The following is a 14,163-nucleotide window of genomic DNA, read 5'->3' as shown; positions in this document are numbered from 1 at the left end:
ATTTCAGCTGATACAGTTGCGAAAGGAGAAGAACTTGTAAATAAGAACCAAACATTACATTCAGCAATACTGGCCTTAGGTAGGCAGGAAGTCGAAACCACTGAGACAGCTGCATCTGCTTGGCACAATGGTCCACTTATATCTTGGTTGCTTTCTCAGTTATGACATTTTCTAAAGCTCACATTCCACTGCATCATTTTGAAGTTTGGCAGTGTAATGATCGGGGGCCAAACTTGATGTGACATTAAACCTATCAAGATATACTTGATGTTTGTTTACTAAATAGCTTGAGTGGGGAAGGGTGATCTAGAGCAGCATGGAAGCCGAGGGATATTATTCCCCTGCCACAGTTCGGATTGCACCACTGTCACTACACAGCCGCAGAATAGCATCTGTGGCTGGGTGATCCTGAGCAGGACCATTAACAGGACTAAAGGGTCAAATCTTCTCTTGTCCTCCATCCTGAACGTTGTGGTCCCAATCTGGTCCCACAGCTACCATTTAGTAGCTACCAGTCACGCATTAAATGCATAATGCAATTATCTGGTTACAGATAGGTAGCCGTGTTGGTCTGCCATAGTCAAAACAAAACAAATTCCTTCCAGTAGCACCTTAAAGACCAACTAAGTCAGTTCTTGGTATGAGCTTTCGTGTGCATGCACACTTCTTCAGATACACACTTCAGTGTGTATCTGAAGAAGTGTGCATGCACACGAAAGCTCATACCAAGAACTGACTTAGTTGGTCTTTAAGGTGCAATTATCTGGTTTAGCTCTGAAGCCACCATTTCCACTGCAGAGAATAAAGACTGGAAATGAAAATGAGGGTGTGTCGGTCTCAAAAGTTCACACAGTGCAGAGTGCCATGGCATGCAGTCAGCACATTCTGACCTTTTTGTGTTTTTTAACGCACGATCAGCTTTTGCTCTCCTGGTGCTTGTAAACCAAGTGTTTATATAAAAAGTTGGTTTCTGTTCAGTATGGCCTTTGATCTGAAAAAAGGTTCTCTAGGAAGCAAGTGCCCTGAACTTATGGACTCTGCAAACAACAATTAAAGCACAAACTTTAAATCAAATAATAAAGATTACTACAGTTCACAGTGTGTGATTCTAGGAAAAGTTGGCAATACAATGATCTCTGTTGATTTATTCATTGTTAGGGGCAATCTTGTACTTTGAATCCCTTGTAAACATTTTTATTTTTTTATTTTTTGCAGCTCAGCATATACTGTACTGGTGCTCGCGCAACATGTCCTTCTGGAGCAGTATTTCCTTTAATCTTGCAGTCCTTATGAATCTTTTGGTAGCATTTTTCTATCCTTTTAAAGGAGTCAAAGGAGGTACTAGTATTTCAAAGTTATAAAATGTAGTTTTTTACAAAAATCAAAGCACAATGCAGGTGGGTGGCGGCAGCTAACTTAAGCATCTTAGTATTGGTGAATTTTTATCAGTTGTATTATTAAGCACACTCTAGATCTCAAGGGATATAGGGGTGGTGCTGTGGTCTAAACCACTGAACCTAGGGCTTGCTGATTGGAAGGTCGGCGGTTCGAATCCCTGCAATGGGGTGAGCTCCCATTGCTTGATCCCAACTCCTGCCAACCAGCAGTTGAAAAGCACGTCAAAGTGCAAGTAGATAAATAGGTACTGCTCTGGTGGGAAGGTAAACGGCATTTCCGTGCGCTGCTCTGGTTTCCAGAAGCAGCTTAGTCATGCTGGCCACATGACCCAGAAAAACTGCCTGCGAACAAACACCGATTCCCTCGGCCAGTAAAGCAAGATGAGCAACCCCAGAGTCATTCGCGGCTGGACTTAACTGTCAGGGGTCCTTTACCTTCACCTTTACATCTCAAGCAGTGTGTCAGATTAGGATCTGGGAGAAGTGTTGGCTCTCAAAATGCACAGGTCTAAAGGTGTTTAATCTCAAAATGCAAATTTTAACATTCATTTTGATGTTTTTGAGCAAAGAGCATGCATGCTAGTCCAGATGGTACACTTCAAGTTAGACTGGAAGCTGCAAATTTCCCTACTTAAAAATGGTTTCAGCAGTTCCTTGCCTCAGGGAACCCTGAGGATGATAGCTGTATAAAACAGATCCCAGATTCAGAATTTTCAGCAGTCTCACAAAACTAGAGTCCCCAGGAGTTTTTGGAGGACGTCATGACCATTAAACTCGTATGGAACCAATCTGTATCTGCAGTGTATATCTGCCCCAAGAGAGCAGAATATTGCGGAAAGTTATGTTCTGAGTGCACTCCATAAATACTTCAGCCAATGGCTATGGAATGGATGTTAGGTTCATTAATATAGCCTGTGATGTTAGAGCTGCATCCTACCAGCTTTGCTCCACTGCAGCTACTTTGTAAACCTAAAATAAGGGGGCTTCACAATGCATGTTGCAGTTAAGTCACATTTCTATGTGGCTTATTGGGAAAGAGAAGTAAGAACATGCTTTTGCATCAATGTTGGCGTGATTTATAATCCATTTCAACTGGAGTTGAGCTCCAAGTTCAGTTGGAGTTTTATTAATATGACAGCTTTCACATTTTAATGCAGGTTTCTATCCATTATTTTGTATTAATTTATTAATTGGTATATTTATATGAGGCCATTCAGCACAAGGTTCCCATTACTGAGACTTGAAAAGATAATGAGCAGAAATAGTAGAAAGAAACCAAAACCAGGTCTTTAAACACACACACACAATTTTCACCACCATTTGACTTATGGGCCATTGACAAGTAAGCTAGTTCTCACATGTGGAAGTGGGACTTCACCAATTTTGGCCATGGAAGGAGAAAGTGTTGAGTGCTCACAAACTGGCAACGAGGGACCCTTGCAATGAGAACTTTGGCACTGCAATAATTGCTTCATATTATTATTTTAAGCACTTTTCCTTCAAGGTGTAACGTTTGTGAAACTATACAAAAGCCTGTTTACAAGGCGGGGAGAGAAGTAGGGTGAGTTCATGCCCTACTTTCAGTATAACTCCAATTCCCTTAAAATGATGGCAAGACCGTGTATCTCTAATGTCAGGTGATTTCTATTGGATCCCCATAGGACACATTCCTAGCTAGGTTTTCAAGATATTTATTTAAAATGAAAAGAGTATTTTGACTGATGTTGGCTACCGCATTGGAGTTCATGTCGGATGTTTTCTGAAACAGGAACAGAAGGAACAAAAGTGCGCTGTTTGCGCCAGGGCCATTTTAGACTGATCAGTGACTAACCACAACAGACTTTTAAGTATAATTTACTTAGGCGTCTGCAGTACTCAATCACTTATCAGTCTGAAAACAGTAAGGTCTAGACAAAAAGGTTAATAAGCAATACTTAATGTGTATATCAGAATATGGCATTTCCAAGGGTAGTTTTGAAAATTTTGTGTCAGGTGGGTAGGGATGCTGCCAAACCAGGGCAGTTAAATTCCCCCCTCCCTAGATGGTTTGTCTGGGGGCTGTGGGGAAGGCTGGTGCATGTTTACTATAATCTACTGCTTAGTTGTTTTTTTATGCCTTGCTCTGTTGGCTATGCCAGTCTGTAAGATATAGATGCTGTTTGTTGGCATATTTCAAACTGATATTGTTTGAGATATTGTTCTTAGCAGCCCAGGGGGCTTTGTGGAGCAAGCAGGATAAATTTTAAACTGAATAAACAATGAACTGTCTTTGGGTGTCTTCCTCTCCTCAGGTACGTTGGAGCCCCACTTGTCAGGCTTACTTTGGACAGCCATGCTGATATCATTTGCCATAGTTGTTGCCTTACCTAAACCCCACGGCATTAGAGCCTTAATAGCTTCCACAATACTGCGGCTAATATTTTCTGTAGGCTTGCAGCCAACATTATTTCTTCTGGGGGCTTTCAATGTAAGTATCAGATAGAAGTCTCTCTGAAATGTTCTTGCCCTGCACCATGAAATATTCTCTACATGCTTGTATGTTAAAAATTCATTGTTCTGCCATAAATCATTAATCATTAATCATAAATCATTAACAACAACCCCCCCCCCCAGGGTTTCAACCAATTGTGGCTAACTTACAGCCCTCCAGATGTTGCTCCCGATCATCCCTAACCACTCACTGTGGATGATGGGAACTGTGGTTCCGTAAGGTCTGGAGAGTCACCGGTTAGCTACCCCAGTTTAAAAGAAGAATGCTGGAACTGGTGTGTTAATAGGTTTTCTAAAGTATTCTTAAGAACGAATGTTCTCCAGACATTCATCTTCTGTCCTATGCTCCACAGGTTTGTAACAAAATAATATTTCTGATGAGTTTTGTTGGTAACTGTGGAACCTTCACTCGAGGATACAAAGCCATGATCTTGGATGTGGAGTTCCTTTATCATCTATTATATCTTCTTATTTGCGCAATGGGGCTTTTCGTTCATGAATTTTTCTACAGCTTGCTGGTAAGCATTTAATCCCAACAATTTATATTTTTTACTGTACTTGATGACTGTAGATATTAGTGACCCTAAATGGGTTTAAGCTGACTTTCAGATGATTCCCAGCACCAGCCATGGCAGAAAACAGCTCGGAAATTCAACTGCCACTTCCAAACAAATACGCAAAGGGACAAGAGAAGGTTTTAGGTTAGACATACAATATTTTCAAGAAATCATTGACAGTTACCAAAACAGCAAAGATATTCAGCATGTGATCTGGTCATGTACTTCACAGCAGTTAACAAGTGTTTACATAAGCAAAGGCAGTTCAATGTGAAATAAATCTTTTACATGTGACTACAAAGCAGCTCGCTTTTATGTCCTTGCACGGAACCTCATTTTTATTCTAAGCCAGAGTAGAATTTATGGGTGAATTGCTGCTCAATTCATAAAGCAGCCTAAAGTTATGAGTTGGCCAATTTATATTGCAAACTTCAAATGACATCACTACAGAACACTGAGAACACCTATTAAGAATGTAAAAAGAGCCTACTGAATCAGGCCAATGACCCATCTAGTTTTCTTCTCACATCCTGTTCATCTCTACTGCAGATGTGCCAAGAGCCAGAACCCCCCCCCCCAACCATTTTTGCCACCCCAGTTGTGGGGTGCAAATATGGCAGGCATTTTCGGCAATTTTCAGGAGGGGATGACAAAGGGATCAAAACAGAATGCTTGCAGTAGCTCTTCTGGTGACAGGAAGAAGACATTTTACCACCACCACCTGCTCCTGTGAATTACGCCGTTTCATCATTACAAGTAGCATTGCTGGGTTTAAATAACACAGACACCTTTTCTTAAAATTAAAAAACAAAACTAATTCCCTTTGGAATGATGTCATGTGATAACAAACCATCATTCCCAGGTGGGTGGGGAAGAGTAGGCAGCTAGTTACGTAGGGATATTGCCACTGCCACAAAACCTGGGGAGTGGGAGAGTGAGCATGATTGAAACAGGCCTCTTTCACCTCAAATCTCTCCTCACTTGAAAGTGGGGGATATTGTTGAGAAACTTTTGAAGTGACCCTTAATTATGATCCATCCACCTCTGGGTTCTGTTACCTGAGCAAATTGAGATTTGGGGACATGCTGTTTACAAGGTAATGTATAGTTCTGTCAATGAACTTCAGGGTGACTAACTTCCTTTGACTCAGGCTCACTGTCTTCTGGTGTTACTGCAGTCAAAGATGCAGCAAATTTTCCATCAGGCTGCATTGTGGCTTTTCACTGATACATTAACTACTCATATGGGAATTTCCATGTCCAATTTCAGTCTTTGATTATATTGCAGCCCAATGGTATGCATACGGAGCAGACAGGCAGTGGAGAAAAACTCGAAGGATGCAGTGATGTGATCACTATGACACTATTTGTGACTTGGCATATCTTGTAATTTATGAGCTAGAAACCAGCTAAGTTCAGCAAGGTTCTGGAACAAGAAAACCAGCTATGTTTATAACTTTTGAGGGGATTTTGAAAGAAAAACTCTGGCCCTCAATACACCCCTTTACTATGGCTTTCCACGTTCTTGGTTTAATAATGTTGCTGTTTTCATTTGTTTGTTTTTAATTTTGTTAGAGTTGTTTTAGAAAGTGATTCTAAACCGAGGCCTCCAAAAATTAATTACCATGAAAAGCATATACATCAAAATATTGCACCGTTCATATAGGTTACTAGGTATCGTGGTGCTATCTGTAGTTAAAAGTGAACTTATTAAACATTCTGAACTGCCCTTTTTCCAGCTTTTTGACTTGGTGTACAGAGAAGAAACTTTGTTGAATGTCATTAAAAGTGTCACTCGCAATGGACGCTCCATCATCCTGACTGCTGTTCTTGCTCTTATCTTGGTTTACCTGTTCTCGATAGTGGGCTACCTGTTCTTCAAGGATGACTTTATCTTGGAAGTAGATAAGCTCCCTAATGAGACGTTGTCGCCAGGTTCGTACCAGAATCATCTTAAACCTCCCCCCCGCCGCCCCCCAAAGTTTTCTATCCGTGCAAATGCACCAAGGGGTTTATCCTGTGAATATTATGCTCTCTCCGCAGATGACTGCCTGCTAAAATCAGATTTCCTTAGAGAGCATTCTGCCAAAAATTTAGGTCTCGGTGCTTTGAAAGCATAGATAATGAGGCTGAAAATAAAACATGACTGCATCAATATCTCCTTTAGAGAATAATGTGGATGTTTTTTGCCCCGTAGCACACAGTAGGGATTATCTAGTACTTTGTGATCAAAACTATGTGCGTGTGTTCCAAAATAGCCCATAGTGACCCAGCAGAGGACCAAATATAATCATGTTAGGTGTTCTAGACATACTTGTGATTTTAAAAAGATCATATAATCATCTTACATAATTTCCTTTTTCTGCTTCCAAGTTGTACATTTTTGGCAAAAAGGAAAAAAAAGAAAAGTTTTTTGGGGATGCCTAAGATAGCTTCACGCAGCCCATTGCTCTTCAGATGTTGCTTGGTTGCAGCTCATGCTATCCCTATCCATTGGCCATACTGCCAGGGGCTGAAATGTGTCAGCAGTGCTTTTTTTTCAGGGGGGTGTGCAAGGGTACGCAGTACTGGCACCTCTTTTTCTAGAAAAAAGCACTGGGCATCAGACTCCAGGGATATTTGGAGTGCACCAGATTGGGGAATTCTGGTCCAGGAAAATTTAAATGCAAAGAGTATGGAAATGCAAACTGGGGAAATGCAAACTCATATGCCTCTAGAAACTCCCCGCATGCCTGGACACCTGCAGTTGCTTTTCCAGGCAGGGGTGGGGCAGAGAAGCATGCATACAATTTGCCTCTGTTGCATCTCTAACTTTCTGTAGCCAAAATAAAGCAGATTATCAGCAGAGTCATAGGAAAAGTCTAGAGTGACTCACTGTGCAGCTTAAAGGTTAACTTGATCTGGAGCAAAAGAAAAGGGGAGGGGAATGTTAACTTTTGCTCTGGCAAAAGTGTAATAAGTACCGTATTTTTCCATGTATAAGACTAGGTTCCCCCCCCTAAAAAATAATGTCAAAAATTAGGGGGCGTCTTATACATGGATACATCTCCCCCTATTTTCTTAAACCTGGGTCCCAAAAATAGGGGGAGTCTTAGACATGGGGGCGTCTTATAGATGGAAAAATACAGTATATGCCTGCATACTGGCCAATGGAGTGTGAAGGCAGTTAAGCGCTGGTTGGGTTGGGAGGGAGTTTAAAGAAGGGAGCAAATTGAACCATACTGACTTTTGCTGGGACCTGTTGTGTGGTGCAAATGTGGGAAGGGTATTTTGGCTAGAAATCGAAGCAAATAGATCAGATGAGGAAGGATGGTGGTAGGTAATAACTCCTACAGCTGCATTCTGTTTAACAACTGTGGGGCTCAGGCAGCACTAAGTTGTTTCAGGGTCAGAGCTGTAGCTAGGTGATCTTGCGCCCCTGTCAGAACCGTCCATATTGCGCCCCCTAGCCACGGACAAATTAGCTCTTCTTTCTGCCTCTCCTCCAAGCCTCCCCCCCCCCGCACCCATTCAATTCCTCACACACTTCACCTTTTAATGAATTCTGATTGAAGGAGGGACACTAAGATGGGGAAGGCTGACCTAAATGATGGTATATAGGCGTCTCCCTACTTACGCGCGGAGCACCCTACTTTAATAGGGAGAAGGGCATGGGAGCCAACTCCTTGGGCCAAGGTTCCTTCACACACACCCGAAAATATTTGAGGAGTTACCCCTCCCCCCCAGTTAATGGACATTCACATTCAAATAGTGTGCATGCACTCCATCTTGTGGTCAATTATACAGGGTGGTGCTTACCTACCCCCCTCCCCCATATATTTTATTCAAGTTAGCACCCTTGAGGGAGGGTGTGCAAAAGGAGAGAGAAGTGACGCGACTCCGGAGAAGGCTTGGCGTCTGGAGAGGCAGGGGCGCAGGCAGTGAGGTGGGCCCAGGCAGTGTCAGGGGCTGAGGCTGGTGGACCTTCCCAGCCCCGACCTTGAGCAAGGTCTGGGAGAGGCAGAGCCAGAAGGCCAAACAGGATGAGGCACTCAGGGCTGCTCCACCAGGCCAGCTACCAGGAGGGGCAAGGGGGGCAGCCCAGAGCTGGCGACGCCCAGCACGCCCTCTTCACCACTCTGCCTGGGCTGCAGAGGGTCTCAGCAGCTGATTTTGTGCCCCCCCTTGCCTGCGCCTCTGGCGGGGGCCCACCTCACCCCCCCAGCTATAGCCTTGCTCAGGGTTTGTTTATTTGTTTTAGGGAAATAAGGGGAGGGGCTGTATAGTTCATTGCAGCAGGGGCACTGGAAGAGGGTGGCTTGACAGTTTCTCTTTAAGCTGTCTTTGCAAGCAGAATCCCCCACCCCAAGTCCTTTTCTTTCCCCTTTCACCCTGTCTGCCTAGCACTGCTGCTACAATCAACTTTGCAGCAGCCTCCCCCCTCCCCCTCAGCTGTATTTCCCTAAACATAACCAGTATCAGGGGACTAGGTAGGAACATCCAGATTAGGCTGGTAATCTGGATTACCAATTAGGCTGGTATAAGGATAGCAGTACTGGAAAGGTTTTTGCAGGGCTGGCATAACAACACTTTTAGCCATAGCCATTCATCAGGTGGAATGAATTAGAGGAATTTTGTCATGATCACGTTTTAGCTGTCCTTAGGTGAAGAGTCTCTTTTTGCCACAGAATTGGGCCCAGTTCTGACTGCCATATGAAAGAAGTCAAGAAAAAACTGTGTTAACTTTGGCTCAGAGAATTTTTTTTTACTTGAATGAGATGTGGGATATAGCCCATACTAGGCAAATCCACTAACCCCCCCCCCCAATCTCATGTGATAAATGCCAGATCATCTCTCAAACAGATTCAAATGAAATATTTTCCCTGCTCCATACATGCTACCTTTCCCATACAACAAGTACCTAAGAACAAAAAAGAAGTGTCACAAAGCCATGTCTGTTTTGGAAATGCAACATATATGATGACTGCGAGCTGTTGTTCAGATTTTTAAGCAGGGATATGGAGTAATTGTATCATTTTGAATGAAGTAAACAGGAACAATTGAGTTTTGGTGGGTTTTTTTTTTTTTTTTACATTTAATTCAATATCAATAGTTTTGAATGTTAAACCCTGGTGAGCTTATAAAGAAAGCTGGCAAAACTTGTACAGTACGCATTTTCCTTTGCCTATAAATTTTATACATTTTTATTTGTTTCAAGTCCTCTTGAGAGTCTATTTAGACTGAATGGCAACACAGACATTTTAAAATTCACAATATATATTTTTTTAAAAAAACAAGTGATAACCGTGCATGCTAATGGTTGAGTAAGAACTTTGGTGTATTGTTTCTAAAGCTACATCCTTGGTCTCTTAATTTGCACACATTCAGATCAGCATACTGAAGCTGGTGAGGCAATGACCGCAGAGTTCCTGTATTCTAACGTATGCAGAATAGAGAGTGGGGAAAACTGCTCTTCTGTTGTTCCTTCGGCAGGTAAGTATCAGGTACCAGTTTTTAAATGCAGCTCCTCAATGCATGATTTCTATGTCATATGGAACCTACACACACCAACTTCCTTTGCATGCTAGTCCTACCACATACTGAGATGACAACACGTGATGCTGTGCTAGAATCCCAAGCTGGCATAGAGCATTGGACCCACATAACAATGTTGGTTGTTGCTGGTGCTCTGATAACCCATGCTTGGTCTTAGCCAAAAGGCTGAGAAGCAGTGGTCTGGTGTTCAGTGGCGTTGTTAGAGGCAGCAAATCGGCATCATACAATGTTTACACGAACTAGTGAAAACTTAAAAGGTACAATCCACTCCCACCCAACCTTTTCCTTGGGATCCACATGCTCAAAGCTCAGCCCTATGGAAGCTGCTCTTACCAGCTATTGCATCTAAAAGGAATGCAGTGTTCAGATGCAGTGTACGCTGTTGCCCTTGTGCCCTTCTTGCAAGCCTCCAGAGAGGTTCATGGCTTGCTGCTGGAAACAGAATCCTGAGCCAGGCCTGATCTAGCAGAGATCTTTGTATATTCTTATGGAGCAGCAGCATCTAATTACCATTACTTATGCTTCAAAGCCTTTTCTCTCCTTGCAGATAAATTTGCCTTTCAGAACCCTTGCCTGCCCACCCAAAATCATTTTCTCCCCAAAATTCAATTTCCACAAAGATGTGTCCCCCCCCCCCAGCAGGAAGTTTATTGCAGAATCAGTGCTGCTCATGCACACAAGTGTTTTGCCCCATTGGTCTTAATTAAATGCCAGCCCATCTTTTTCTTATTTCTTCTTTTTATTGCCCATATAATCTGGATTTCCTCTTACTGAGGAAAATCCAAATAATAATAATCTATTATGCATCTGTAGTTGCCACTGGTGTGGAAGTTTGTTAGTGCTTCCTCTACTTTTTTTCTGGTGGGTGGTTTGTTGTACGTGGTAACGTTTCTGTGATTGTTCTCTATTGCCACGCTTCTACTTCCATTTGCTCCTCAACTGAGCACAACCTTGCTATTTTGTCTCCAGTGTCCCAAACAATATGACCATTTTTTAAAATATTAAAATTTATGATGTCTTTCATCAAAAGAAGGCTCAACCCTGCAGCCACCAGCCTGCCCGCAATCCAAAATAGCAGTGTATACACAAAACTAAAATTACTTAGAACCATTGTATTTCGTTAGGGGAATCAAATACCTTATCAAATAAACTTTATTCTTTAACCAGTCTGCAAACAAAAAATGTGTTAACAACTCGAGAGAGTGAAAGTAGCTATTTCCACCAATTGCTGTATGCAGAAGGCACATTAGAACATCAATAATCCAGCTCAGAAGAGCTGTTCTCAACCTATGTGGGAGATTACCTTGGAGACTGTAAACACTGTACATGCACCAGGAGTTTTTTAATTTATTTTTAATACAAAGGTCTTGCCCAAGACCTCTTTATCAGAGTTTCAGTTTACTCTACAGCACAAGACCTCTTTATCAGCATTTCAGTATATTCCGCTGCAACTAGTTTCTGCTGCTAAAGTTTTGCTGTTTGTCTGGGTCTGCTTTGATGGTTCACTGTAATGGTCTATTGTGGGACACGGGTGATGCTGTGGTCTAAACCACAGAGCCTAGGGCTTGCTGATCAGAAGGTCGGCAGTTCGAATCCCCGCGATGGGGTGAGCTCCCGTCACTCGGTCCCTGCTCCTGCCAACCTAGCAGTTTGAAAGCACGTCAAGTGCAAGTAGATAAATAGGTTCCGCCCCAGCGGGAAGGTAAATGGCGTTTCCGTGTGCTGCTCTGGTTCGCCAGAAGCAGCTTAGTCAGGCTGGCCACATGACCCGGAAGCTGTCTGTGGGCAAACGCCAGCTCCCTCGGCCTATAGAGCGAGATAAGCGCTGCAACCCCAGAGTCGTCCACGACTAGACCTAATGGTCAGGGGTACCTTTACCTTTAATGGTCTACTGTATGCAGTTCTTTATTTTATGCTTTGGCTTCAGGTCTTAATTTTTCACTCAGAGACTCTCTTATAGTGAACAACTAATAAATGATTATTAATAATACAGCTAAATTTCAGACTGGTGAAAGACCTCTGTATTATGATTATTTTTTCAAAAACAAACAAACAAATGGAGATGGGTGTTGTCCAGCCCCTGAAAAAGGCACAAACCTCCACTGACCCCATTGTGAAACATGGGAATATAAGTTGGTTGTGTTTTCTGTTAAGCGCTTCCTGTAGATACATTTTGAAAAGCGTAAGATTGAATCTGCACAATGAAGCTGAATGCTGGAGGGTTTGGGACAGACAAAAGGAAGTTCTTCTTCACACAGCAAAGAGCTAAACTGTACAACTCACTCCCACAGGAGGTAGAAATGGCTACCAACTTGGATGGCTTTAAAAGAGGATTAGACAGATTCATGGAGGACAAGGCTATATTTCCCCCTCCAAAGTTGGAAGCAATATGCTTCTGAATACCAGTTGCCGGAAACTGCAGGAGGCGAGAGTGCTATTGTGCTCAGGTACCTGCTTCAGGCTTCCTGCAGGCATCTGATAGGCCACTGTGGGAAAAGGAAGCTGGACTAGAAGGGTCACTGGCCTGATCCAAGAGTCTCTTCTTATGTTCTTATGCCAACTGCACACAGAAAAAAATGGGATCTGAGTGGCTTGTTGGCAAGGGATCACCCCCCATCTGGAAGCATTCAGGAGCGGCTGATTGTTCAGTCACATTTATTATGGTGATTGACTTTTAAGTAGTGCCATTTCCCCCATCATTTTCTGCAACTTTTTTTGTTTGTTACTGCAATGAATAATATATGCTATCAGGCCCAGATGGAATTTTGGCATCTTAGGAAGACAAAGGGTTTTAAGATCTCAAACTTCTGAAGGTCAGTGAGTCCTTTTAAGATTACCCTGGTTCATTCCTTAAGACAAATTAAGAAGCACAGAATGATTCATCCCAGTCACCTTGAGGAGGAGGAAGTGGTGTCGGAAGACCTGACGAGGATGTAGTCATTCTTGGTAGATTGCTTCTATCCTTGGGGAAAAAGGAGATATGTTGTACTTTTTTTAAATAAACCAAACAGAACAGAAACGTTTTCTGGATGATTGTGGTGCATAAGTCAAATCACTTTCTCTTTGCTACATTGCTGCATTATTTGAAAAAGAAGAAGAAGAAATACTCATAATTTAACTTGGACTCTGTTTTTTAAACCACCACCACCACCCTGCTTTCTTCTCTGTAACCCATACCACGTGGTCTCTTCTGTGTCTCCTGTTCTCTGTCCATAATGTTCTCTTTCTCTCCATTGGATGTACCCCATAGCTTGATCACACCAGCACATACACATTCTTCTTTCTGTACCACCACAGAGCTACACTCCTATTTTTCTGTTTCTCCAGGACCAGCTCTATTTAGCCCTCTTGGTAAACAAAACAGTTCTTCTCTGCTTACAAAGAGCATACACTGGCTTAATCGCATCTCCTTAAAAAATGGCTTTAAACTTGGCCAGCCATTGCATTCTCTGCACCCCCATCTTTCAGCCCCTCCTTTTAAAATTTATCTGTTGTACCTTTTTCTGTTCTGACCTTGTTGAATTTGGTGACAGTAGCCCACAAGGTGCTTTGCTCACCCTGCGGCCCAGGGAGCAATGGAAATGTCTGCGCTACACAACTTGGCTGCCTAGCTGCATTCCACGGGCAAAACTGTCCCCAGCTGCGTCATGTACCTCTGCATCCAGGAAGAGAAGGGCAGTGCAGATGTAAAGGCACAGGCAATTTTCCATTTCTACCTGCACATCTGATAGATGTGGGTAGACTTTCAATCCGAGGTGGCTAACCAGTGGCTGAACTGCAAATCCCATCATCCCTGACCATTCCAGGAAGAGGTGGGAAAGAGCTGCAAACAGCATTTGGGATTCTTCCAGGGAGATGGAGATCATAGGGGGACTACAACTACCCATAGTCCTGCTCCAAAGTAACTCTTGTGAGCTTAAAAATTATGTTCAGAGAGATTCAGTGCTCTGCATTAGTAACAAGAAATTGAGATTTGTATCTTTTGTATGTGTTCACATGTGCACATGTTTGGCTTTAGCTACTATGTTCAATGTTTCTAGAACTGATAAAGGACTATATTAAGATTCATTTAGGTTTGCTTTAGGATTTTCTATTCATCTATGTCTTAAAAGATTACCTATATCACTCCTATGTGTACTGGAGGTATTTTTAAAGTCCCCACAACTCGGTTGAGCCCTTATCACT

At 42.6% G+C, this 14,163-nt stretch overlaps 2 protein-coding genes across 12 annotated transcripts in view; one reads left to right on the top strand and one right to left on the bottom strand.

The window, feature by feature from the left end:
- LOC309337273 (uncharacterized protein) overlaps positions 1 to 14,163 on the bottom strand; it is a 132,738-nt gene that overhangs the window by 70,691 nt on the left and 47,884 nt on the right. The window contains exon 5 of one of the 4 annotated variants that reach the window (XR_014154151.1): positions 10,610 to 12,935. The exons of 2 other annotated variants lie outside the window; for them this stretch is intronic. Coding sequence is in view for 1 of the 2 variants with exons in the window: in XM_081854042.1 (XP_081710168.1) it covers positions 12,936 to 12,940 (5 nt within the window). In the remaining variant the exon portion in view is untranslated. Of the gene's footprint in view, positions 1 to 10,609; positions 12,941 to 14,163 lie in introns of those variants that run through there. One more of the 4 variants, XM_081854042.1, reaches the window with a different exon arrangement.
- The window catches only part of ITPR1 (inositol 1,4,5-trisphosphate receptor type 1), a 215,470-nt gene that overhangs the window by 174,395 nt on the left and 26,912 nt on the right, over positions 1 to 14,163 (top strand). For all 8 annotated transcript variants that reach the window (XM_081852239.1, XM_081852234.1, XM_081852236.1 and 5 more), the window contains 5 exons: positions 1,216 to 1,338; positions 3,689 to 3,864; positions 4,241 to 4,405; positions 6,183 to 6,378; positions 9,811 to 9,915. In XM_081852239.1, the coding sequence (XP_081708365.1) occupies positions 1,216 to 1,338; positions 3,689 to 3,864; positions 4,241 to 4,405; positions 6,183 to 6,378; positions 9,811 to 9,915 (765 nt within the window). The remainder of the gene's footprint in view (positions 1 to 1,215; positions 1,339 to 3,688; positions 3,865 to 4,240; positions 4,406 to 6,182; positions 6,379 to 9,810; positions 9,916 to 14,163) is intronic.

This window comes from Podarcis erhardii, assembly GCF_964252035.2.
Source record: "Podarcis erhardii genome assembly, chromosome: 2".
Taxonomy (NCBI): domain Eukaryota; kingdom Metazoa; phylum Chordata; class Lepidosauria; order Squamata; family Lacertidae; genus Podarcis; species Podarcis erhardii.
This window is presented reverse-complemented; position numbering and strand designations above follow the sequence as displayed.